At 43.6% G+C, this 27,517-nt stretch overlaps 1 protein-coding gene across 9 annotated transcripts in view; it reads right to left on the bottom strand.

The window, feature by feature from the left end:
- zfhx3b (zinc finger homeobox 3b) overlaps nucleotides 1–27,517 on the bottom strand; it is a 371,071-nt gene that overhangs the window by 62,928 nt on the left and 280,626 nt on the right. For all 9 annotated transcript variants that reach the window (XM_088614170.1, XM_088614175.1, XM_088614174.1 and 6 more), the window contains one exon: nucleotides 17,300–17,531. In XM_088614170.1, the coding sequence (XP_088470296.1) occupies nucleotides 17,300–17,531 (232 nt within the window). The remainder of the gene's footprint in view (nucleotides 1–17,299; nucleotides 17,532–27,517) is intronic.

The following is a 27,517-nucleotide window of genomic DNA, read 5'->3' on the forward strand; positions in this document are numbered from 1 at the left end:
TGAATGACCTTTTAAACAAAAAAAAGGACACTTTAATGTGCAGAAGACTGCTCATAGCTTAGTAACTTCGGCTGAATTTTATCGTGCATGATTACACCTTCACGAGGCACGCGGCCATTACTGGTGCACTAAATATGACAAGGTTAGTCGTTATTCAATTTACACATGGGGGTGGGGTGAGGGGCTACTGCTGTCGTGAAGCGATAGCTGACAGGAGACCGAGAACGGCCATTTACTAAAACGCCACTCTTAATTTCAAACCAGCGCTGGGGAGTATTGCATTCTTGATCTTCTTTTTCCCCCTGGCTTCCTACTCTTTTGCATGTTCACACCCCAATTTAAACACACGCATCTACTGCATGGCAAAATAGAGTGCTCTCCATAACCAAGACATACATTCAGGGCCTTTTTTTCAAATAGATCTCATAAGCGTTAAGTGCACTCCTTTGTAGTGACGTTCAAGTGCTAATTTAAAGAATGTTCCTATCTTTAGATGAAAGAAGGCTAGAATGCCAGCCATACTTAAAAGAAATCACTCAGAGTGCATAGGTACTCTTAGAGCCACACTGTTGACAATCAGGTACAATGTCACAGAAATGTTTGGCTCAATTACCACAATGAAGACCTTCTTTATAAGTCTGAAGCATTATCCACAACAGCAAGGCAGACGGGTCTTTCAGCTCTTCTTGCACTGCCTCCAACTGAAATGAAGCTCAGGCACTCAAAAATGTCTTTTCATACTGGTCGGTGCTGTTTTTTTTTTTAAGGGAGTGGTATCAAGAGATAAAAATCGCTTTGTGGCTATAGCTTATTTTTAATAAGGAGGCAATAAGACATGAAATCTTCTGGTAAGCCACCATCATTCTACAAAGCCTGCATACATTAAATGGTCCAATTCTCAGATTGCATTTCTCACTTCTAACACGTGTTCTTCCTCAGAAGACGAACTACTTTCACTGGACCTGCACACGGCTACAGAAAGCTGGTGGGCCTACAGCCCTGAATTGTAACAGCACGGCAGTATGTGCCGAGATCGAGAGGCAAGGCCTGCAATGGAAACAAAATGATTATATTTACAACAGTCATCACAAAAAAGGAGGGGTAGCAGGGAAAAAAAGTAAATAACACAAAGGCTGCAATCAAGACATTATAAACTGTTCATTACATGAAAAAAAAAACAAGGTGATACGGCCAACGGCAGAGTCAGAGGATAAGCAGAAGTTTATTCATGTGCCACAGAAAAAGAAACCGGAGGAGGCCAAAACAATCTTAATCTGGATCGGAGGGGGCAAAGGGAGGAGTACGAAGCAGGGAGGAATTTTCCCTTTCTTCTTTCTCTTTTCTGATGGGAGTGGTGGGCAGGGTGTCCAGAAGGAGCCCCCTCAACACCACCCCCCGCCCCCCCCTCCCCTGCTCTGCCGGAGCGTGGATGTGAAGCGTGGAGGCAGAGTGGAACGGACAGGAGCTGACTGGCGCAGAACGGGACAGAAAAGGAAGAGCTAGGGTTAAGAGCAGAAATTAATGCCATTGTGTGCTCACAATGGGGGCTGCAAAGTAACTGCGGAAGGCAGTTAAACAAAGGAGACATCGCTCTCTCTCCCTCTCCCCCACCCAATTATAATTCTCGCCCCACTTTGCATGACAAAAAAACAGCCTATTTTTCCTAATTCCCCTGCCACACAACATCCCACTGACACAGGCACCTCGGAAACTAAACAAGTTTAGATTAATGTGCAGCCTCCGTGATTGACAGAGACCTGCACACTCACTCAAACACACCTTGGCGGCTGCATTATTGTGCCTCGTGCCCCAAATCCACTCAGTTTCTATCCTGCTGTGTGCCCTGTAAGTTTAAAATTATCCAAGCACAAGGTGTATTTCCCATATATAATATACGTGCGCTGCATATACATGTATATTTGCAGCATTTGAAGTGCAACAAATGAGTAATTAAATTAATGGCAACTGTTGCATTTTGTAAATATGGTACATCTCAGAACATACTGTATACTTCATAAGTTTTGAAAAAGTTTTGGAAAAAAAACAATCAAGCTTTGGCTTTTCATCAGACATTTATCTGTATCCCACATAGTTGATTAAAGACCTCTAATTGTAGGCTACATGCATTCCTTTTTGCATGTATACATTGAGATGTATTTTTATCCATCCATCTATAACCAGAAAGTCACTTAATACAGGTCAGGGTGGCATCAACCTAGTGCTCATCCTGAAAGTTCAGGGTGCAAGTCAGAACTGTATCTGGAATGTGGCGTCAATCCATTGCAAGGACACGCACATCCACAATAAGAATTAATAGTTTGTATTTGTCTGGAGCTCATCATCCCAGTGGATTGCAAAGTGCTTTGCAAGTACAGAGGATCATTTTCGTCCACTGCCTAAGAGTAGAACAAACCTGGGTTCATTCTGCTCGAGCAACTCCACTGCACAGCTGATCAAGTGGAGGAGTGAGAAATTACCTTACCAACGGGCAGCAGTGTGGTGCTGTGGTCAGGGTTCTGGACTCACAACTGGCTACAGGCTGAAATTAGTGGTGAGATACTGCTGATGTACCCTTCAGCAACGTTCTTCCTCCAAACTGTTCAACTGAAATACCCAGCTGTACAAATTAAACATTTGTACAGCATTTGGACTTGGACACACATGCACATGATAAAAGTGTCAGTCAAGTCAATTAAGTAAAAGCAACAAAAATGAAGGAGTCCAGATTTTTAAGAGCAGGGTAGGATTTAGCCTAGGTCTATCTCCCTGCTTGTACGACACTGCCATGGGATTTCTGAAGTCAGAGCCTCAGTTTTAACAACTCCAAATGACAGCACCTACAGCCCAGGAATCCCTGCTCACCATCATGGGGCATTGGTTTAGAAATTTTGGTCAAGAGGAAAGAGCCATGCTTATAGGTTCTGTTTACACGTGTTCTGGACTGGAAGCGCACGGGGACAATTTATTTTCTGATGATTAAAAATGAAACTTATTTAAAAAAACACTAGCTCCCAACTACACTACACTTCTTTGATGTACAGTACAAGCAAACAAACGCTTCAAATAAGACACATTTTTTTACTTTTGTCCTGCTGCGATGAGCTACTGGGTAAAAGAAGAAAGCCGTTACAGCTAGTTTACAACAATGTGCACGTAAATAAATTGCACCGTAATTTAGAAAGCGGGTGGCACAATTTCGATTTTTAATCTTTGTTAAGATGTTTCTTTCAAAAACTGCCCTCAAGGGTGAGACTGACTTGAATTCAACATAATGCTGCGGACACGCCGTTCATGGACCTTATTAATGCCAGACTTGTTCTGTTTTTATATTCAAACCCCATGACCTCTCCATCACTGAGACAGAGACCAGTCCCCCAAGTCTATTCACTTTGAAGGGCCTTGTGGAAAACCTTGTGGAATCCCTACGTCTCGAGCACTTACAGCGGAAGGAAGACGGGAATTCTGCGAAAGAGCTCGCGCTGCTCCAGCACTGTGCTGTAAAGGTCAGGGGAAGACTCCAGTGACCTTGAGTGTGACCCACTGTCTGTTTGGAGGCCTGCTGAGCTGTGCTGGGTGTAGAGAACACCACTCTGCCAAGGAAAATAACAGCCTGCTTTTAACATGCATAATCAGACCAGCTCTTTTTCAATATTCACTCTTACCTGCTGCTGTGCCACAGCTCCAATTACAGTCTTACACAGGGAATCTGTTCCAATGTGTGCTAGGGGATTTGAACCAAACACTGTGATGTGAAAATCCCTTATTTACATCTTCTAAACAAAAGAATTGCAGCCTAGGTTCCTTGAAGAAGACACTCATTACTTATTAGCAGATTTTGTCTTCACGATAACAGCCTTTTCTTTCACAACACAGTTCAAACAATACTTCAGGCCAAGATTGCATGATTCATCATATCCGGAGCCAATAGGTTCCTGAATTAAAATTTGAAATTACAATTTATGTTTTTATTCTCTTTGTACACATACTATCCAGGAGTCCAGCTTTCTGAAATAGGATATCAAGTTTTTGGTGAATATTCTATTGTCATTTACAAAAAAATAAGTGTATACAGAATTTCTTTGGGCGTTTTTAATCCCCTTTTTATGTTCAAAAGCAGGCATCAAAGGAAAAGATAACTATGGAAGATTCAGGCTCAAATCGTACTATGAAATTTATCCAACTGCTCATCATAATAACAAAACTAAAGAACATGGGTTTTACTTTAATAATTATAATCACTTTTGATGGAATCAAAACTATTTATCTCTCGCTGCTACTTCCACTAGAGCACCAACACAAGCCTTCTAATCTGACTGCACTGTTTTCTATTTCCTTTCCAGTACACAAGACTGGTGAATGTACTTGATATGCAAGACTACCTGTTTACTTAGCATGAAAATTGACCTTTCCTTGGTTTCTAAACAGTTTATTATTAATCTTTCATGTTTAAAAGAAGTCAGAGTGATTTTGTTCTGATGATCCCTAAAATTGTCTATTTTTTAGTCTTTTAAAACGTATTTGTTAGAAGAGATGAAATGTTAACAAGCTAAGCCAAGATCCTTAATAAAACCTAATAATCTCATAAACAGTCACATAAATTGAAGATTCAACAGGCCCTGCCAGTATATGTACTGAGAAAGAGTAATGCATTTAAGGGGATGAGGAGGTTGCACACACTACCGTAATTTGACATTTAAATTGAAGTTCAGGTAATACCTTAAATATACTGTAATAACATCATTCAATTAAATTTGAAGGTTAACCTGTCTACAAGGTCCTGTTATCTAATGTCTTAATATTAATGGCTGTTATAGGGCATACAGTATATGACATATGGCTTTCAGGGTGGCACAGTGGTGCAGTGGGTAGCTTTGCTGCCTCACAGCGCTGGGGCCCTGGGTTCAATTCCTGGGGTGCTATCTGGCTGTGTGGATTGTGTATATTTGCCTCATGTTCACGAGGGTTTCCTCCGGGTGCTGCGATTTCCTCCCACAGTCCAAAGACATACTCCTTATGGGAAAAATGGCCCTGGTGTGAGTTTGTGTGTCCTGCAACGAACTGTCATCTCCTGCCTGTGCCTGTTGCTTTCTGGGATAGGCTACGGCATCCCTGCAACCCTGCATTAGAAGTGGTTAGAAAATGGATGGATGGATATCCATCCAGGGGCCAGCAGGGGGCGCTCACCCTGCGGTCCATATGGGTCCTAATGCCCCAGTGTAGTGACGGGGACACTATACTGTAAACAGGCGCCGTCCTTCGGATGAGACGTAAAACCGAGGTCCTGACTCTCTGTGGCCATTAAAAATCCCAGGGCGCTTCTCGAAAAGAGTAGGGGTGTAACCCTGGCGTCCTGGCCAAAATTTCCCATTGGCCCTTACCAATCATGGCCTCCTAATAATCCCCCTCTATGAATTGGCTACATTACTCTGCTCTCCTCCCTACTGATAGCTGATGTGTGGTGAGTGTTCTGGCGCACTATGGCTGCCGTCGCATCACCCAGGTGGGGCTGCACATTGGTAGTGGTGGAGGGGAGACCCCATTACCTGTAAAGCGCTTTAAGTGGAGTGTCCAGAAAAGCACTATATTAGTGTAAGCAATTATTATTATTATTATATGACAGTATGTTCCTAAGGGGCAAGCGATGGTTTAAGAAAAGGTAGGTCTTAGTTAACTAACCAGCTTGAGTTCTATTTAGATTTTCAAAAGCTTTTGATAAAGTTCCTCAAAAAGACTAATTTTGACTAATTAAGAATAATTGCAGGCAGTAGGCATTCAAGGTAATGCATGTACTTGAATTAAGCATTGGTTAATGACTGGGAAATAGAGGGTTTCATACAGGGGGTACTGGGGTGATATAATTGGTGGAGTACCTGAGTGATTTATATTAGGACCACTGCTCTACTGAATTTATATCAATGCTCTAGGTTCTAGTATGGTTAGTAAACTAGTCAGTAATCCAAACTCTGAGTTCCAGCTGGATGAGATCCTTCGAAAATCCACATGAGTTAAATTGACCATCCTTTGCTGTGTAAACTTCTCATGTCTTGTTTTCTTTGATACAGCATATAATACTCTGCGTTGCCATTGTGACACATTTTCTCAGTTTCTCTTGTTTTCAAAAAATGGCTAAGAAGCAGTCAGGACCAAGGCCTGTAGGTCCCCAACAGAGTGCCTCCTCTTCCTTAGAGAGGATTGCTGAGGTCTTTTTCCTCGGATAGTAAATTAGTATTGTAAACTATAAGCTAAACAGAAATGATGACAGGAATCACTAAAACACATAATACACAACATAAAAGGCACAATCTGCCCATTATAATGAACTATTCCCTCCATTTACAATTTCTTCAACAATTAATCACAACCAGCCTTTCCTGGGAGTGACTGCCACGACCAGATAAAACACTACCTTAAAATAATAATTTTTGTGAGTTTTTACTTTCTAAATAACATCAATCCAAGTGTAAAGGCATATTTCACTCGCCTGTCTAAACAGGCTGTAGAGGAATCTGTCTAGCAGCAGCTAATAAAATAGCAGTGAGTGAGAGACTGGCCGAGCCAAACAAAGAGACTTTGTCAGGAATATGCCTTCAACTGAGGCAGGAGGGGCAACATTAATCTCCCAGAGTCAAACAGCAAGAATGTCCCAGTTTGTCAAAAACAAACACCATCTTGTCTCTGACCATCACTTGCAGAATCCTCACATCTGGTTAAACAGAGTTAGGCCTCCACCCCACAATGGGCAAGACGTTCCACAATCCTGCCTCACTGAATCAAACCAGACTGACTTTCCACACAACAGCAGGCTTCTGGAAGTGTGTTTTTTAGTTAATATTTCTATTGACTAATTAATTAATAGTTCTATTTAACATTCAAGTGACTAAAAAGTTCTGTTACCTGTAAATTTCCTCAATCCAATAAGTTTGAACCAGAATCAAGATTAAAAAAATAAAGAACCATGGCTACATTTCATCTACAGCACAATAACGCAGAAAAACATTAACTACATAAGACGTGTACTTAGGTGCTGGTCTTCTCTGTATTGGAAAATGAGTTAAAATGGCTGCCTTGCAAAATGTTAGACCTTGTAGTCCGGTAAAAAAGAAAGAGGATCCTTGGTTTAAAAGGTGAGCACTTTCTCTCTCACGTGGATGAAGGGATTAAGGTACTGTATTACTACTGGAATGCCTCGGGCTGTGAGGGGTTCTGTTTAAAGAAGGCCAACATTAGCTAAGCACTGGTGTCACTCCTTTTCAAAACCATGCGGTGGAATCCATGCAAGGAAAGGTCTAGTGTCGCACTGATCATGACTCCAGTCTCATCCGGCCTCCTTTCTCTGTCCACTGCATCCTCTGTGAATAATCAAGTACGGAGGTAAATCAATGGCTGATGACAGCCCACAGGTAAAGGTTACTGGGTTGGCTATTGAATTATTCCTTTCAGTCTCTCGTCAGTGCAATCTGCTGCACTGATTTTAATTCATGGAGCTCAGTGAGAGTGCATTACTTTACCAAACCTTCTCACTATACTGTAGATAATATCTGTACCAATAACTAACCAATCTACTCAGATCTCCGGAATTAAGCATTTTATATTAAAACGCATCCTCAGATTGCTCTCAATCTGAGACTTGGCTTTTCTTAAACCACTAACATTTAAATCAAAAATACAGCTTGAATTACTTTTTGTATCATTCCTTTTTTTACAAATCCTCACAGAGCAAATTCTTTATTATGACAAACCATATATTTAGTTTTTGCCATCTAAGCAATACCTAACAGTTGAATCTGTATCTACAGCACTGCATGTGGCCCTTGATTCACGAATCCCCACTGTGGTAAATAAAAAGGCTTACTAAAAAAATATCCAGTTTTCCAGATTAAAAATGATGTCTTGTACTGGATATTTTCAGTTAGACAGCTCTGACCTGAACACGGTGAGCACTACTGGTGCTTTAGTTTTCTGTGAAGGATGAAGCAATAAGGGTAACAATGCTGTTTAAGAAAAACTGTCCCTCTTTTTCTAAGACTTACTGTATGTACATACTGCGTAACTATTAACGTGCAAAAGCAATCACCAACTGAATCATAGGCTGCCTGCTTATTGTTACAGTGAGAACAAGGAAGAACCATCGCTGTTCCTGTCACTCAATACGTGACTAACATGGAAGAGAAATGGTTAATGTTAAATGTCACACCCCTGTTTCAAAAGCTTGATGTAACATCTTTGCATGGACTAAGTCAGCCTGAAACAGACATCAATTGGATTTTATTTAAATAGAACACTTGACAATATTGGTGAATGGCTATTCAAGGCAGTGTACTGGAAAGAGTCACACTGGAGGTCTATATTACAGTCATTTTCTCTAAATAAGCAAAGATGTAGCTTGTTCTCTAAGCCCCAGACCTCCATTATTGTTACTAATATCCAGTCAAGCACCAGCCAGCCACGATTAAGGGCCCCAAGGAGGCCCAATGTAATCCCAGAGCGCAGACAGCACTGGCAGGTTGCTCAGTGAATACTGCTGAAGAAAATCAGACAGGGTTTTGCTTAAAAGAGTCAAGCACCCAGACTGGTGAACAAGAACAGACCTAGAATGTATGCAAATTGCACCAAAAAACCATTAGCATCCATTCTAAAACTTCAACCCTCACACCACGGAGCTCAATTCCAGCATCGAATACTCTAATCACCCCCATTAAACCACTCAAACCCAATTCATTTTGCAGTGCAGGCCTGAGTTTCATCAAGTCCTCTACGCTGTACCCCAAGGTTTTTGCCATCCACAGTGTTAATCAAATCAACAGCATCCCAACACTGGCGACACTGAGCTACTCATGCTGATTCCTCCGACCCTGCAGACTTCTTCTATAACTCTGAAGCTTCTCTGTTTCTTGCAGAGGTATTCACCCTCTCACGACCCCTCATTCTGGACACTGACACTCAATGCTTTCCTGCAGATCAACATTCTAACCACTAAATGTACTCAGACAGCCTGGCCTTCCACACTGCAGCCTGACCCTCTAACCACTGAGCTGCTATCCCTCTTTGCAAAATTACCGTCAAGCATCTGAGTCAATAAATAGAACTCATTAGCACATTTGGAAAATACAAATGAGATGACCGACCCGATGGACCGTCTATCTTTTGTATCAGCTTTCAAGAGACTGTTTATCACGTTGGAGACCGAAACCAATATTATAATGCTCTCTTGTGGTGATGTATCTCACAGGGAGTGAAACAAAGAGATCTGCAAAAGCCACTGGCTTGTTCCTCCCAGGATCTGAGCATGAAGTGCACTCAATCCTCTCTGCCAGCAGGCACAGAGCACATCACAGAATTGCACAGCTGACACCACTATGACCAGTCATCTGCTCTACAGGTGAGTTGCGCGTCCTATAGCAACTCCTGCCGTGAAGACATCTACAACATACAGCTGAGTGTCCAATCAGGAAAGAGAGCTAAACCGACACTGATGCTGGTTATCAGAAACAAATACTGACAGCTTAATTACCAGATAACATTTTAAGCAAAGAATGTTTGAAATGAAACAGATACAGTTTACCTTTTCATCTTTACAGGCTGAAAAAACATATTCTTTAGATAACTGATAAGTATTCTGAAAAGGATTATGGGCACACCTTTCTATTATGTGACTAAGTCAACTCAGAAATGTTCTAAATGCACTCAAAATTAATTAACACTCCAGGTTTAATGCTGTTTATTCTGGTTTGATTCACAGGTTCGATTCGCAGACAGCTCTATAGTAGAATCGGGGCTTTCTGGTCAGTTTGCTGTAACAGGATGAACCAGCAGTGCAACTTCTTGTGGCATGCACATATAGTATAAGCCAGGAAAAGAAAAAAGAGGCTTCCTTTAGTGACTTGGGAGGAAAAGGCCCTATTTATTCTTTTGTTTTTTTATTTCACAATGAGAGGTAGTGTATTTAAGAGATTCCTGCCACGTTTAGTGGCTAAGGAGATATGCTTTAGGTCTGCTACTACAGCCGCACGCAAATCGAACAATTTCCGCCCCTCCTTTTCCCTTCTGCCATGGATTAATGGACAGCCTTCTCTCCATCCCTCAGCCTCGACCTATCCACTCACCCCAGTCACTGGAGGGCACGGCAGCAATAACAAACTTTATTAAAAGAATACACAAACTGCTTGAATTTCCATAGCTTTTTTTTTTGTGAGCTGATTTTTCTTTTTTTTGTGTGTGTGGGGGGGGGGAGATAATGTACCCTTTCTGGGAAGGTTTGCTTTGCATTTTAAGAAGCGTGGAAAATTATGACATTCCTAGGATTGCTGCTGCCTGAGCTCATCCCCCCTCTCGGTGTGCAGTTGAACCCACAGACAGAAAGACAGCTGTGCAACCAGCCTTACTGTTCACCTCCTCTTTACTTTCATCTGTGCATTTATTTGCTTGCATTCTAGAAGAATAAACTTGCCATTTGAAAGGAGACAGATAAGGCTTGAAGGTAAATCCCCTATTGATCTCCAAAGCCAAAGGCATGCTTTGGATCTTACAAGTAGCAACAGTGCTAAAAACAGGCAAAGAGACATGTCTGTTGAGTCAGTGGCTTATATCATTGTGCCAAACCACCATGCAAAGGTTAAGTGAGGATGAGGAAGATGTTACATCACTTTGGATGTTGGTCAAAACTTAATCTCTCAAGAATTTTGACATAACCTGCCTGCAATTTGCACACATTGTGGGAGCTGTTAACATACTATACTAGCCTTCATAACACTGCTCTGAGAGATGCAGTGAACTCAGACTTTAAAGAAGCATGAATTTGTCTGTTTATTCGACTGGATTGTTTCATTGTGTTCTATGCCAGTTTTTGGAATCACAGTGAGAATTATACAAAGCCCTTACCTGAGCAAGGGATGCCTGATTTTCAGGACCGGGCTTGTTGTGAAGTCCCTGACCCCAGAAGAACACCCCTTTTAGTGAAACAAGCTTTGATTTCAAATTGGATTTTGCTGCCATGTAGCATTTTCATGATCCTTTGGTGTTAGAAGCCTTATTTTACATGCAGTCGATGTAAAGAGGCACACATTACTGTCCGTAAAACGCATTCTTAGTAATGCATGGTACATTTTGCTAAAAGGAATCCAGTCTAAAGGATGATTAGAGGGAACACTAAAAAATAGCACACTTTTTCAATTATGACCTTAGTGGTGCCTCCTTACATAGTGAAGAACATCCAATGAGAGGTGTCTAGACATATGCTGGCTACTATGCCCATTTAACCTCTAAACCACCAGCAGTGTGTAGATATCTAACCCCCATCTATTCATTCACTCACACACACACACACACACCCAGTACCTTCACCACAATCATTTTTCATCAGGTAACTGTGGCCCTGGAAAGACCTGGCTGCTACACCATGATGCCTCAGTCTGTGGGGAGGTGCGGGGCTGCAGTGGGAGAACTTGGACAGCTGAGCTCAGCCCTGTGAAAGCGGAGACAATGAGCAGGCTCTGCTCCCAGCACCCTGTCCCTCAGACAGACAGGGATTTCCTCCGCGGATAGCCAAGCCGTCACAGACCAGCGATCAAGGGCCTGCATCTGTCAGCCACAGGGGGAAAAGGCAGATTTAAGGTAGCAGCTAATCCAGTGTCAATGGCGTTTGTTCCATTTCGGAGTCAGAGTATCTTCTCTGCCTGTCACACACAGATTTCTTTCAAAAAAATGAAACCATATGTTCCATATAACTAGCCTTATAGTTATCTTGTGACATCCCTTTAAACTAGCCTCTGGTCGATTCTGTTTCACAATTAAAGAAACAAATGCTCTGCTAATTACCAGACAAGACTGGAGCGGCTTTTCTTCTTTTGCCTCACCCTCAAGCTCAGTTCACAGGTGGCACTGACCACTGACCACTCCCAAAGCCATCCAACTTGTCGTACAGTCCTATAGTATCTGCATATGGTTGCAGATTTCTGCCAGTTGTAAATTAGATGCCCAAAAAACATTCTTTCACCTATCTACAGTATATAGTGTACAATAATCACAAGTAGGACATACAGCTATAACTTGCAATGACTGCTGCTGCTCACACCTACAGTATGGACTCATCTGCAGAGAAAAGCTTGGATCGGAGGACCATGTGGTTTCCTGGTTATCACCTCTAAACACCGTATCCGGCTACTCTTGGATACAACGACAAAGGGATGTAACTCTCCCAGTCCCTTATACGTGGTGTCACATGAGCTCTTAATAACTTAGCTTTTACTTAAAAGATCCGCTGGCGTTACAGCAAGGGTGCAGGATAGCTCTGGTATGAAATTCATAAATGCTGAACCCTGGTGTCACGAGAAACCTCCTATTTTATTTGTGAAGGGTATCAGGGAGAAAGACTCAAGTTAAAAAAACATGCTTAAGCAGCACATTTGAGGTGGGGGGAGGGGGGGGGGTCAGGAATTAAAACAATGCGTGCCTTTTTATCCCTGCGTTGGTCTAATTGGATGGGAAATTCATCGCTGCTGTCTTGGTGCTCCCAGGGAGCCAGGGAGGGGAGAGGAGCGTGGGGAAAGACATGTGGCATCAAACCCAGCCAGTGCTGCTCTCTGGCCTTCCACTCTCAACAAAGCCCTTTTCACACAGCCTGGCTTTGTGCTCCCAGACCTGGCTGGACCTTCTCCCCCTCGCACTGTCCCTCTGCACAGCCTGCATGTGAACACAGCCAATATGTGCAACACAGTGGCCTTACTAAGAAATCTTCTGCATACAGGAAGAATAATCCTAAGCACTGTGCATGTGATGTGCTGGTATAATGTTACAATAGCTTGACTGGATGTTGCTTTTCTGATGGATATCACTGAGCTGCTTCTTACTTTACAACTGATTGTTGCAAACCGTAAGTGATGGAGAGCTAAAAATACCTTTTATTTTATAGTTGCATGAAGGTAACTCACACTACAAAGAAATACTTAAAGACAAGCCTAAACTGCAAATGCAGCACCTGCCCGACTCCCTAAGAGATGATTCTTAGAGCCAAACCTTACAATTTACTAGCAAATGGCATCTGACAGTTTTAAACCTCCTTTCCGAACCTACACTACAGCCCTCCCCTCGTGGTATATAGATTTAATGTGATGCTTTTAAAGTGCTCTGCGTGTTGGTTAATGTGCATTAATGTGTGTTGTAATTTATATTTTAAAACTCTGCACTACACTAATTGTTTTGTAAAGAAACGCATTTGAAACACATGCTTACAGACGTGATAAAAGTAATGCCAGTATTCTGTTCTTCCCCCTTTGCATGTACTCATCCACAACCCTAATGCCTTTTGCTTCTAATTAAGAAAATATGACTGATTTTAGAATACAACTGACATCTCTAGCGTGCATAACCATCCTTGTTTTTTTTTGCAACGAGTTCCTATACTTAAAAAATGAGGGGCTGGACTGAGTTATCATTTAACTGAGGAATGGCTGGGGGTGCCTGCTTTTTATGATCTTATCTTATTAAGCAGAGCGTGGGGGACAGAATGAGATCGCCTGACTCGCAGACGTGGAAGCAGCCCAGCACCTTGCTCCAATTCAGCAGCAGTAACAGCAGCAGCCTCGGGAATTACTGCTGAGCTGACCCAGAAATCCAGGGCCAGCTTTGTTTTAACAAGCAGGGGAACCTTTTACCACTTTAGCAACTGTGCCTCCACCACAAGAAAGGACTGAGCGCCTCTGAAGGAATAGCAGGGAGGAAATTAAATATTACACCAGGAGGGAATGTTTCAGCTGTTGGTGGGGGGGGGGGGGGGTCAAACACTGGGGGTGGAACCAGCCATTAGAAGGAGTTGGGGGGCAGCAGAGGGGGGGAATGGGGGGTTAAGAGTTTTCAGTGTTCTTGCTTGCTGATGAAGAAGTATGTTCATTATCAGCGTAATTCAATCAAGATGCTTGAACAGAAAGAAAGGCCGACATTCTTTATTACACACTTCATTTCATTTAACGGACCTTTAAAAGAAAAATCCCCCTTCCTAAATGAGATGTGGCTTGTTTTTAAGCGGTTTTTGGTTCGTGCCCAGTCTGTTTTGGCGATATGGATTTCTCTGTGTGTTCTCGCTTGTGTCTGTCGTGCCATCAATCAGTCATTTGGAGTTGCCAAAAAAGACAGCCGCCCTGTATGGTAAACAAATCGTCAAGGGCTATTAGGGTAACTGCTCATTTTAAAGGTTAGCGTACCTACATTGCAGCAGGAGGCTTGCAAGCTTGAAAAATTCATATTGTTAATATGGAATAGATTGGAAAAAATGTGGATAAGAGCAGTGCAGGAGAAGGCTCTGTACACACTGGGGCTTTCCACGTTACTACAACATCGCCTGAGTCCTGAAGTTCCCTGTTCTGGGTTCCCAATCCTTCGCCTTGAGGTAAAGTACCGGGAGAAGTTAAATTATAGACTTTACATTTCATCATAAAGATATCAAATCACATCAAATTAAATTTTAGCAGTAAAAGCATCACAGGAAACCCCCTAATGCAGAGATCATCAGCCATGGCCAACACTGTAAATACGGCAATTCTGGTTATATATTAAAAAAAAAATCAATTATCCATGTCTGTCTCCTTGTGTTTATATCGTTAGATTTTATGGATCTATAAATGAAAATAATGATGGTCATTTTTCTGATAATTCATCTTTAGATTACTTCTATGTAAACACCAGCAAAATACCTTTAAAATACACAGCCACTCTTATCCAGTGCAGCCCACACATTCCCCTCTGCAGGAGTTCAACTTCATTACTTAACCTGCAACCTTGACTTGACAAGTAGCCTTGCTCTGGTACTGTTTGCAAACATAGACATCCATTAAGGCACTTCAAAGCTTATGAGGGAAAGAAATGAAATGAATCAACAACACAAAAGTGAAAAAAGGTCTTTTGTAAACCTCATACTGCTGTTCTTTCTTCCCCTTTAACCCAGGCAGGCCCGCCTTTTTGCCTCTGCTCGCTTGCTTGTCCACTGTACTATAGTCATTAACATATTTGGAGTGCAGCAAGCAGAAAGCTTAATTGTCCTTAATTGCTAGGCTAAATACATTCTCTAATGATTTGCCTCAGATCTGTGACTGGCTTTTGCGTAATTTCCCAGCCGCTGGCTTCATTATCCCTGCCTCCTTGGAACAAAGCGTCTTTAGAGGCTGTTTTTACATAACACAGGGAGCCTGTGTGAGCAGGGCACTGCTGGCTCGGAGAGGCCGCACAATGCCGGCCCTTTGTCAGGGTGCAGAGTCAGGGGGCAGAAGTCAAAGTAATTAGAAAATGAAATCCAAGAAAAGACAAAGTGTTAATTGACCGCGGCTCACTCCTTTAATCAGTCTTTTAGCAAACAATGTGCGCTCCTTTGTTTTTCCATCTGAAGAAGAAATGTTGCCTAGGAATGCATCTCTCATAGCCTTCCTCCTGTTAATCGGGGTTTGGACGCAGAGTTTAAAAAAACTCTGAGATAAAAGGTGGGAGGACCCCCCTTTAACCCCCTGATCACAGTTTATTGCTAACTGGGAGTCTCAAAACGTTGGCCTCAGCCCACCTGCTTAAGCATTTGCAGTTTCACTGTTTGTAAAAGGAAAGCTTAAGGATGATCACAGATGTATTTCACAAAGCATTTACTCATGCTTCAGAAGAAGCGAGGATCTCTTCCTTCCACCATTAACTTTGAAAGCATGTGGTTTATTTTAATATGGATTGCTTTACCAGATGCAATCAAGCACTTCTACTCTTAAATATGGTGACCTATTCCTTTACCGACAGTAAAGAGTCAGTTTATATTTAACAATGCTTTAGAAACAAATAAGAGCCCTTTATTGCTGCATGTTTATCAGGATGAGATGAGACACTGTTTAGATGCTTTAGTGTTGGCCACACAGTGAACAGTGGCTATATTTCATTTAAAATTTCCTCTACATGATATATAGGGCGAGACAGACGATCGGGTCACTGGCAGACATCCCTGTGGTTCAGGGTTGCTGGTCCTGCTGACTCACAGGGACCTCTGTGAGGGTTCTGGCATTCCTGCAGTGTGGGAAGAGCTGCCTCTATTGAACAAACACTTGAGGAACCCCAGGACAGACACTGCCCAGAAGCACCCCAAACCTCCAGGGCTCAGATGCCTGGGCGGTTTGTCAGGTGACCGGGGGGTCAGGTGACATAACATGACAACGAGCACTTGTCAATCATCAGAACGTCTGGCTGCCTGTGTGACTGGCCGGAAAACCCAACAAAGAACAAAAACAGAGCTCTGGAATTTTTAACTTTGGGAAAAAAAGCAAGTGTTTCTTCTTGGGGTTTACACAGCATGTCAACGTCAGGGAGCGAGTGCAGCTGAAAACTGTTTGTTCAGTGCGAGAGCACAGTGAGAAAGGAAGGAAAGATAAGACATGGCTGTGCTCAGCTGTGATGTGGAAAACTCTTCTGCCGCCAAGAGAAGCCGAATACATTTCTAATTTCTCAGGGAACAAAAAAAAAACACTCCGGAAATGGCTGGGTTGGGTAATTAGCATTTTGTTCGTCTACATATGTCTGCTTTCTGCTTTTTAAGAAATGGCCCTCAGCAAAATAAATGTGTTTTTTATGAAAAAGTAGTACACGGTACTATAAACAGTTTATTTTCCTTATCATGAAGCCTCCGAGAGTCTTACATATTTAAGGTTGCTTAAAGATATTTACAAAGCGGGAAGAAACACTTTTCGGATGTACTGTAAGTAACCTGCATTTGCTGCAGCGCATTGAAATCAAGTTTTCGGCAAGTTTTCCTGATCCTTTACATGAAGTGAACCAGGAATGTGTACAAAACACGTCTGTGTTGGCTTGGTCATGGAGTCTGCTGGCAAAGTGCCTGGCGATGGCCATTAGCACGGTCACTTACCTCTCCTGAGCACGAAAAACTCTCAAAGATTAAAAAAAAGACGCCTATGAAGGAAAGGAGTTAAAGAGATGCATAAAAATGAGTCCAGCCCTGGAAAAATGAGAAATGCGGCCCGTAACTTGGCAAGCAGCATCTTCGCTCACTAAAGGCCAGGGCCAGTGGAAGCAGAAGAACTCCAGGCTGCTGGTGATCAGTGCATTACTCCTGTGGTACTCAAGAGGCTATCACAAGAGGATGCTTGAGATCAGAGGTGTGAAAAGCTTAATGACTCAACAAAGTGCATTTTCTATACTTGTACCGTAAAGATTCGTAAAAAATTACACAAGCAATTTGGAATAAGACGGAATCAATTCCGTACTATTGGTGAGCTCAGTGTGCAGGTGAGCAGGTTCCCCGCGTGGCGCCGAGCGGCGGGGGGCTTACCGGTGTCGGCCGACGGGCACTTGCGGATGGTGAAGATGGCGCCCAGCTCCTCCTCCTCCTCGGGCAGCCCCTTCTGCAGCCTCTGCAGCTTGCGCAGGCTCTCGCTGCGCTGGTGCTTCATGGAGCGCACGTGCTGGATGAGGTTGAGCTTGGCCTTGGTGGAGTAGTTGCAGAGGGCGCAGTGGTAGTAGCAGGCGTCCCCTTCCACCGCGTGCTCGTGCTGCTGCAGGTGCTGCGGGGGGGGGGCGAGAAGGGGGGACATCGCATGAGGGGTGCGCCCTTATGCGCTACAGTCCGGACCTCATGGGGGCACCTTTAAGAACAGCAATTTTCTCTCTGGAGAAACCACAGCCTTTGACATCTGACCTGGAAACCAGAGTGGGAACGGAGCAGTATGGAGAGCTGAGAGCAGGCTTAGTAAACACGGTAAGCTTTGAAAGGTATTTGCTAACTCATTCATGGCCGTGTTTGATACTACTTTTGAAAACATCGCTTTTCGCCTTAATGGCGCTAAACGCCGCCCATTCAGATCAGGCTGCAATTCCTAACTAAGAAGGCAGGGAAAATGCCCACCTGCCCCAGCATATTTTCCCCTTTATTACTGAGACTAAACTGCTGACTGTCAGTGACTGAAGGGACATGCTACAAAGTGAGGCCCTCTAGGGGCCCAGAGGCTTGGCGGGCCACATGGTCCAGCATCCCAGATGAGACAGAAGCCATTCAACCCCTGACAGAAGGGAACATCGATTCTCTTACTCCCTAGAAGCCCCTTGTCTTTTTCTCCTGCGCTGAAAAGGAAACTCTAAACATCTGCCAGTTTCACGCATGGGATGCTATATATTGATCCGGGTCAGTCAAATCTTTCCTTTCCAAGCGAGCGGCAGTGAAAACTACATTCTGAGACAATCCAGCACATTCCCAAACAGCCACACCGAGAGGAGGCCCAGATTCAAAGTAGGCGACGACAGAGGGAAAGTAAACTGTCACCTCACGCCACAGATAGTGACTTTTAGAATTGGTTTCACTAGGTATAACTCAGATTTACAATTTGACCCAGTTTTCAGACTCCACAGTATAATCATTTGTCATCCCTTTAATAAGCAATTCTCTAGTGTTAACTTGCCACGTTTCTGTATAAATTACGTTTATTGTGCCATAGTAAACTATTACAAGCAGGACTGTTGAAGACCTCCACTTAAGGAAGTATGATCATTCCACCTTCTACAGCCCTCCAGTGATTCCAACCCTCAGAATGTGCTTTAGAATGTCCCAGGATGGCTTGATTGGATTGAAATCAGTCCAAACTCCAAGGTGCCAGTAGTGGATTGTCAATCTGATGCATGGACGACTGAAAATAAATGGAATTTGGGAGATGTGTTGCTGTACTCAAATGTAGTGGGGACTTACTAGGGACATTATAAATCTGTGGCAAATCGGTCATAAAAATACAAATGGCAGGAAAGGTCTCCATCTTTAAATCAGCACAAAATATTTTCAGCACAAAATGCTTTTGCCACCAAACAGCCTTCTGATTTAATTTTCCAAAGTTAGCACCCCGTCCCCCCACCCCCCACGCCTGATGCAGGTCTGGAAAAACAAATTGTTCCATTAAGACAGGCCTGAATAAACTGCCCTGAATTCTGAGGTGCCAATGTGCCAAAATTGATCTCAAATGCAAAAGCACTGGAAACATTATATTTTTAACCAAATTAAATCTGCATCAGGTGTAGATAGCAAAAACCTTTCTATTCCCTGAAATGCTCTGCTCCTTTTCTTCTGATATTTAATTTTCTCGTAATCTTGCTATGGGTTTTTCGGCGCAAATGTGTTTCATTCGCTGCAGTATCACATTTCCCATTGCTTTTCAGCAACACCTAAAACGTACATTAGGATTCTGGTTCCAGGAACCAGAGTTTTGCAAGCCCCAAAGCTCTACCTAATAGAGTTATAAGGTGATTTTAAAAGGGTCTGCCTTTCTGCGTGTGCTTTTTTTCATATTCGACGCTGCGTGATGTAATTGAATAGGTGCTGCTGGAAATATCCTATGTGCGAGTTACAGTCATCCTCTCTTCACACAATGGATCACAAATCACGAACATCAAACCGTGAGATAGAAAGGGTAAGACTTATGCATTACATGACTAGATAGCCAAATGTGTATATAAGTGACAAGCTTAAGCCACACCATACAATAATTGTCATCCTGGAAGTTTCTTCATTCAAAGCCAGTTCTTCAGGATAGCTAAAACAGGCAATTTAAACCACAAATGCTCAGAAAAAAATGGGTGAATCTGAATGTCTAGAAAGGAGATCTAATCTGAAATGAATTGTGAGTAAATTACCCCACAATATAAAATTTTGAACTATGTGCACTTCCTCTTCTGAAGACAATGGAGTGGGGGCCACTCAAGCACGAGATTTCACGTGCTTCCAGAAAAATCTCAGCCCTCACAGTCGTGCCCAACGGGGACGATCTGAAGACACCTTGCACACATGCAGGACTCGAGTAGAGCTGGAACTTGGGCGGCCGGCCTGGACTCAGCCATAGCCCAGAATAAATCTGCGTGTCAGGGCAAGCATCCTCATCTCCCTGCAGAGCTGCGGCAGGCAGGCGAGGCAGAAGAAGCCCTCCGTCTCCCTCCCTCTCCCCAGCCCTCTGCCTGGGTCTGTGGGCTCCGGCTGCATCCCTTCACTTTGAAAGCCAGCCAAGTGCTAATCGGACTAATCCATTCGAAATGAACCATTAAGAGTTCCCTGTCTGTGGGTCAAGTGTCTGCACTGGGAAACCACAATGAGCCCCCCCCCCCACACACACACACACACAACCCACTGACAAATCCAATCCTTTACCAGCCTGCTGCCGGGAAACTACCAAGAAGAATGTTGCTGGGGGAGTAAGCAAAGAACAGGAAGCTGGATCCTGGCACCGCTATCGAGTCAGAAGCATGAAGCAACAGGACGGACATGAACATTTTTTTCCGGCTCTGGACGGAAGCCACTGAAGACATTCCTTGACGGCCCAGGTTCAATCGCTTTTTCAACCTCCTTGTCCATCTCGGCCCAGACAGCAAAGCTAAAGCTGTTCAGGAAAAATCACATATGATCTGAAGTAAAGGACAAAAAAGCACTCAAGATGGCCACCAAAATGTGAAGCGTGACTAAAGAGGACACAGTGGGAAACAGCTAACGGGAAAGACAGACAGACCTCGGATTCCCTGAAGTATGGTCGACATACTTTAGGTCTGAGCCCTACTTCTAAAGGGCTCAGATAAATGACTGTACCGTGCCTTATTTCCTGAAAAAAAAATCACCTTAGGACTTGCAACTTAAAAAGAAATAAGTGAACGAGACGAACCCTTTATTCCCCGTGTCTGTTTTCTATGATCCTGAAGCCCCGCGCTGATAAATCATGTCCAAATAGTGCACAGGAATTCGGCAGCTTAATGAAAAAGGCATGTTGGGAACCAAGACAAAACCCGCCAGGGTGCTTCTGCTCAGCAAAGCCTCCGCCGGGGCCCCCAGCCCTGCTGCTGAGAGGCCCCTGCCAGGCACATTGGGCAGGGAGAGCAGCCCAGTGTGGGAGGTGCGGCCAGGCCCTGCCTGCGCATGGCTTCAATTTCAATTTCATTCCATTTCATTAGCAGGGAATGTGTTGCAGCCATGTTTGAAGGCGATGTTAGAGAAGTAAAAAGCGGAGCACGAGGATGCTCTAGCCCAGTCTGAACTCAAGCTTTCCATCGCTCAGATCGGATGTAACAAGAGCGCGAGATGTGATTTTGAAAGAAAGAGGGTTTCTCCTTTACAAAATTAAATGGGCAATTGAATCTCCTGGCACTTGACCATTTCTTCTCACATTTCACCCTATGCATACCGTATTTTATTGGTGCACACCACTGATGTCATCTTCTTTTCTCTACTGTTCATCTTTAAGAACAGGAACAAAATCCCACCACTGTGCACATAGCTACCTCTGCAGCCTCACAGTGACTGAGTCATGACATTTTAATGGTGGCCTGGCGTCCAATCTCAATGTCCATGTCCAGTCTCTGAAACAGTGCCCTCTCTGGCGTTGTGCAGAACTGCGTACAATGGAAGACAACTGTCAAGTTCCTGGTGCACAATGAGTACTTCTACAGCGATTTAAGCAGCCGATGCACTTTGATTAGCCACGATTTCCAACATTAAATTCGGTACCGCTGTTAATATAAAGTTAATGCATTAAAATAGATGGCTACCCACAGGCTAAATGGCCAGCAATTTTCAGAAAGCTGCCAAAAACCCTCTGTGAATGAACCAATGAGTGTATGAATGTGTATTGCTTTGTAATTATCCCAGCGATTCTCAGCACTTAGTGGTAAAGCCCTGTGCTGCCCAAATGTGATCTCTCTGGATAAATGTAACGCTTGTGACAGGTGAGTGGCAGGCAGAAATGGAAAATAAAGCCCCCCCTTTTAAGCGCAATCTACACAGCACGCGCTGCCATTGGCCAGCGGCGGGGTACACAATATCTTTTACACACAGCCCAGCACAGCGCCATCAGGGGAGCAGACCAAAAATCACACCCATCATAAAGGAGGAATACCTGTTGAAATCAGATCCCCTTCCGCAACAAATCCAAAATTGACACTGCATTTTTCAAATCATTGGCTAATGGTAAATAATTACAGTCGCAAACATTTCTCAAAATCTCCACCCCCCCCATCAAAGAGCCTTCATAAATTATACCCGCATGATGCTGATATTCAAGAAAAACAATGTCAGCTGTTAACTCTGTCACAAGAACAAAATCACTTGGGACATTTCTAGAAATATAAGTATGATAAGCCTAGGTCTGAAGACACATGCAGTAAAGTTGACTAAAATAATATTCTCTTTTTAGAAGAGAAATATAAACTCGTAAGAACTGGCAATTAACAAGAAGGCAAGTCTTCTGTAAAAGTTGAGACTGGCACTTTTACTGAATACTGAAGTATTCTAGTATGTGACACCAGTGTTAGAACCTTGTAACAGCAGATCTTGGAAGGTCAGCAAGGCCGAATCTGGTCAGTACTGGGATGGGAGACCTCTAACCTCTACCTGGTTTGCTGTGTAGTGGAGCTATGTACAGTATCCATTAGCCAGCTATGTGCTATACTTCAGTGGTGGATGAAGCTCAAGTAAAGCACTAACGAGATCCCTTAGTATCCAACTAAGTAAAGGCAAGGAATTATCTTTGTGTGAATTTTATTTCCTCCCTGTTTTGCATTTGGTTTTAGAAAGACCGGAGAAAGACCCAGAAGCAAAGGGTTTTCATTCCCTGTTCTTCTGACAACATTCAAAGCCATTACAGTCCCACCGACATTATGCACACAGCCAAATACATTACATATCTACCCAAGAGCAAAGCACAGACACTAACTCCTATGAGTCACCTCAAACACAGGTAGCGACTGCAAATCACCTGGCCCCTGTGGGTTACTATTCAAACTCTCATACATGAGGTGATGGGATTCCCCTGGAAAAGGAGAGGTAGCCTCCTGAATGACCTGCTCAGTGTTAGTGCTTGCAGCTTCCCTGGGATTCCTGTCCCCCAGCAGCAGCAGAAGCAGTAACCACAGAACTGGTGCTGGGTGCCAAGCTGAGCAGCTGGCTTGAATTAGCCCCTGCGAGCGGGGACATGCCCCGATGGTGTACTGTGCTTTTGTGTGACTCAGTCTGCCCGCCCCAGTGACAGACCCGCCTTGAGCATGTGTCAGGGCTGTGAATCTCCCCTCTCCAGTCCAGACAGGCCTAACCTCTCCCTCTGTCACAGGGGCAGCACAGGGCCTGGGTAGCAGAGCAGTTCTCAAATCAGCTCTCGCTCATCGAACCCTCTTAGGGACACTCAGGTGGGTCCAGTTTGGGTCACTGCTGCCTTATTTCTAAAGCAGTGGTCTTTGATGTCCAAACTGAGGATTAAATGTTGGTGGACACCAGTGATGCGTATAAACAAAAACAGAGTGTACTTGATGCACTGAGCTGGCTAATGGGAGGACAGTCAGGAACATCAGTAAAGAAAACCATGTAGATACGCAACTGCTGTAAGAAAAGAGAACCGAGAGAATCACGCAGCATCAGCAAGGCAGGAGTCTAAGTGTACGCCACACAGCACCAGAAGTCCCTGCTCGCCCCTGCACTAAGCTTTAACAACTTCACTACACTTTACCATTAAATAATGCAATAATTATTGGATTCCTTTCCAATAACTAAGGCACTGGAAAGTAAACAATAGATACATAATTGCACAGGGAAGACGATCAATAAAGGCAGTCATTTGGCCTACGTTAATTGCAAATCCACTAATTTGAACGCAAGAGTTAGGGAGGGGGACGACAGGTGGCTAAATAATATATTCTCCCACTCGTGACAAAAGCAGAAATGTGCTAATCCACCCTCCAATAAACCCCTGGTCCCAAGATCGGCTCTCAATCAGCCCTGATCAATGTGTCCACATAATTCATGGGGCAAATACTTCTCTCAAAAAAGGCAACTTTTAAATCAATGCTCTAAACAGCAGTAAAAGCCTCCATCAATGGCCACAGGAGAAAAGTGCCCGAGTTGCAGGTTTTGCTCATTAAGAATATTTGGATACACACATACATTATTGTTTTGTTTTAACTAGAGCCAGATAAACGCATTCCCATTTAATGAACTGAGCAGCTCTTACGTTATGTACTGCAAATGTATCTGAAACAGACAGGAAACGTGGACACTCCAGGACAAACTTTAAACTCCAGACACCGCCTTTCTCCCTCACTGAAGGCTTAGCCTTTTAGGTGCCTTTACCAATGTCAGCCCCTATCAACTGTAATACATAAACGAAACAGCAGTAAAGTTACTTAAACAGCAGGAGGTGACGGTTAGCAGGGGGAGTAGGGAATTGTATGATGGCTACAGCATCTACCCTCCTTCTCACCACGTGCTGTAACAGAGACAGACTGCTGTGGATCTGCAACCCTGTTCTATTTCAGGATTTTTTCCTTAATTATTTAATCCAATATAACAGACAGTGTATTGAACCAGCGTGCCATGCTAAATGCAGTGCTTAACTAATGAAGTTTTTAATTGGCACAATGTTCCTCATCGCTTATCTTCCTTTGAACTCTAACAGCATGTCAATGGAGGAAAAAACACACCTGTACTGTCAGTGACAATCCCACTCCCCCATTTCCGCTCTGACCCAAGCACGCCCCCCCCACCCAAATCCCCCTTGATCTGATAAGCCTCCCATATAACTAAAGACGCACAGCAGTTTAACAACCACTCTACCTTTCTTTTAGTTACACGTCATAAAGAAGCAGGGCTCCAGCACCCACACTACACTGTTTTAAGTCTTTCCATATTGACTCGGAACACTGGGGTGAAGGTCAGAGCATCCCAGAGCCTGATGGGATTTTTGCTCTGCTCTCCTACATGCATTTGTGAAACTTACAGGAAAACCTGGAAGACACATTTGTCTTGCCACAGCACCATGAAAAGGAGACACTCAATTATTTATGCATGTGGGATTACTGCTAGAGCAGACAGAATTTCTCAGGGGTATTTTTTCTAGTTAATTAAAAAAAGAACAGAAAAGTAAAATATAAATTAATAATTTTTTTTTTGGGGGGGTGGGGGGGGTGGAGAGTGACACCTGCTCTTAGAAGAAACAATTTCAAGGGCCTAGGATCTGAAGGCACACGCTGTAGAATATGTACTTTTAAAACTAGAAGTAATTCTTAAACCTTAAACTTTTAATACTATCACACCTTGTAAAACTTTAAGAAGTGGGGAAAATCTTCAAGTTTCCTATATGAGACATTGATGGTATTCTTACCTTCAAACATGCATCACACACCAGAAAGCATCAGCATACTGTTTTAGTGATTTTATTACAATGTTTCTTCAAGTAGAACCACTCATTAGCTTCCAGTGCATCTGGGTAGTGTTGCCTGCTTGCTTACTCCACAGACGTGACATTAACCCTGACACCTTTCAGCCTCTCATTTGTCACTTGGCAGCCTGGCTATCACTGCACGGCCTTGTGGGTTGGGTGGTGGTGTGGGCTACTGACTGCCTGTCAGGGAAAGGGGGTGCTGAGCAGCTGGGGAAAAGAAAAGCACTTGTGATGATTAATACGGTGTTCGAAAATTTAATTCAGCACATGAACATTACCAAAACGCCATTTGTCTCTGACAACAAACATTTCGCTCCTCTCCCCACTTTCTGGGAGCCCCCTATGTGAGGCAAATGACAGCCGTTATACAACAGGGTTACATAAATGGCCTTCGTCACTGGACATTTGACTTGGGACACGGAGAGCTATTTCATCATTAAGAGATACGCCGGGAATCGCCAACGCCCAAAAGCTCTTATCACAAAACTGTATACAGCTTGAACCCCTAGAGTGAGCCCCAAACCTGCGCTCTTAATTCTATAACAAAGTCCTGTGCTGTCAACTAAAGTGACTCTTTAAATTGTAGAAAACTCTTTCAGGGTTTTAATAGGCCTTTAATTAATCCGCCACTGGATGAAAAAGCGATAGCAATGAACCTGACAGTTTGCCCTTAAAGCACTCATCACCTCTTCCTTCTATTTTGGGGAATGAATACCTCCAAAAAGTAGGATATATGGGACAGCTCTGACTGCCCCAGTTCTCCTGCTGTCCCGGTTGCATCTGATAGCAGACAGCAGTCCTTTCGCAGTGCCGGTTTTGATTTGGTAACCATTGGGAATAGAGTCTTGTCAAGTGTATATTATCTGGCGTTCACCTCCGGTGTTCCCACTTCAGCTGCGTAAATATTTCATGGCAACATAATTGGTTGCTGCTTCAGGCAAAGTAATAAGGCTGTTAAAATGTTTTTTTTTTCTTTTTTATATCAAAAATTCACAAAGTAGTAGGGGAAACATAGACTGTTTGCAAGCACCTTAAAGTGGGGAACAGCCAGTCCCTCCCCTCCTTGCCCCCTCCTTCCCCCTTGCCACACTTCACAGCTAATTAGGAGCACTGATCAGGATGCTGTGCCAATGTAAATATTTAACAGATTCTTAAACGGAGAGCTTATAATATAACTACTGTGCCAACAAAGGAACAAGGAACCCTGGGAGTGGTACCCTTCTTAAAATGCAAATGGGAAGAGGGGGTGGGGGTGGAGAAGGCCTGTAGTACACAGGCACTGCAGAGCCATTGAGCATGATTTGCATATTACATTAGTTTCCCTGTCAGAGGGATACATCAACAGCCTTACACACTGCACACTGCTTCCAGAGACCCTGAACTCACGTCCAGCCCTCCATGGGGCACAGTGTCCACCTGGAGTAGCCTTACACACTGCACACTGCTTCCAGAGACCCTGAACTCACGTCCAGCCCTCCATGGGGCACAGTGTCCACCTGGAGTAGCCTTACACACTGCACACTGCTTCCAGAGACCCTGAACTCACGTCCAGCCCTCCATGGGGCACAGTGTCCACCTGGAGTAGCCTTACACACTGCACACTGCTTCCAGAGACCCTGAACTCACGTCCAGCCCTCCATGGGGCACAGTGTCCACCTGGAGTAGCCTTACACACTGCACACTGCTTCCAGAGACCCTGACCTCACGTCCAGCCCTCCATGGGGCACAGTGTCCACCTGGAGCAGCTATACAACAAACTACTCTCTGAGCCCCTCACCCACCTTGCCATGGGGCACAGTGCTCTTCTTGGCGCAACACCTGAACACTTCTGACAGCGATCCCGACCACACAGAAATATCAGCCGTTATACTTCAGCGGCCAGCCTTGATTTGCACAGGCACAGTTTCTTATTTAGATCCAATGAGAAGGAAAAAATAATTAACAACATCTCTGTACATGTGGCTCAGTGAACGGAGCAATCTGTTTTATATCAGCATCCAAGTTTTTTTTTTATAAAAAAAAGTTTTGCCTCTATTTGTTTTCTTGAAGAGCAAAATATGTGCATATCTGGTCTACTACCATCTGGGTTAAATTTCAAATCTAAGTAAAGTATTTAGAATGTTATATCTCAAGTTAAGTGATGGGAGAGCATTGTAGAAGGTTAAATGTGTTAGTGCAGTCAGCTTTTGAAGTGTTCATCTCTGGGTGGATGTGATGAATCTTACAAACCACCTTGTCTTAACTCCTAAGATTCATATCTTCACATCAGCCACAAATGTAATGAGAGCTAAAATAATACCAGTGTCCATTTATTTTTATAATCA

This window comes from Lepisosteus platostomus, chromosome 20 (assembly GCF_059453375.1).
Source record: "Lepisosteus platostomus isolate fLepPlt1 chromosome 20, fLepPlt1.hap1, whole genome shotgun sequence".
NCBI lineage: Eukaryota > Metazoa > Chordata > Actinopteri > Semionotiformes > Lepisosteidae > Lepisosteus > Lepisosteus platostomus.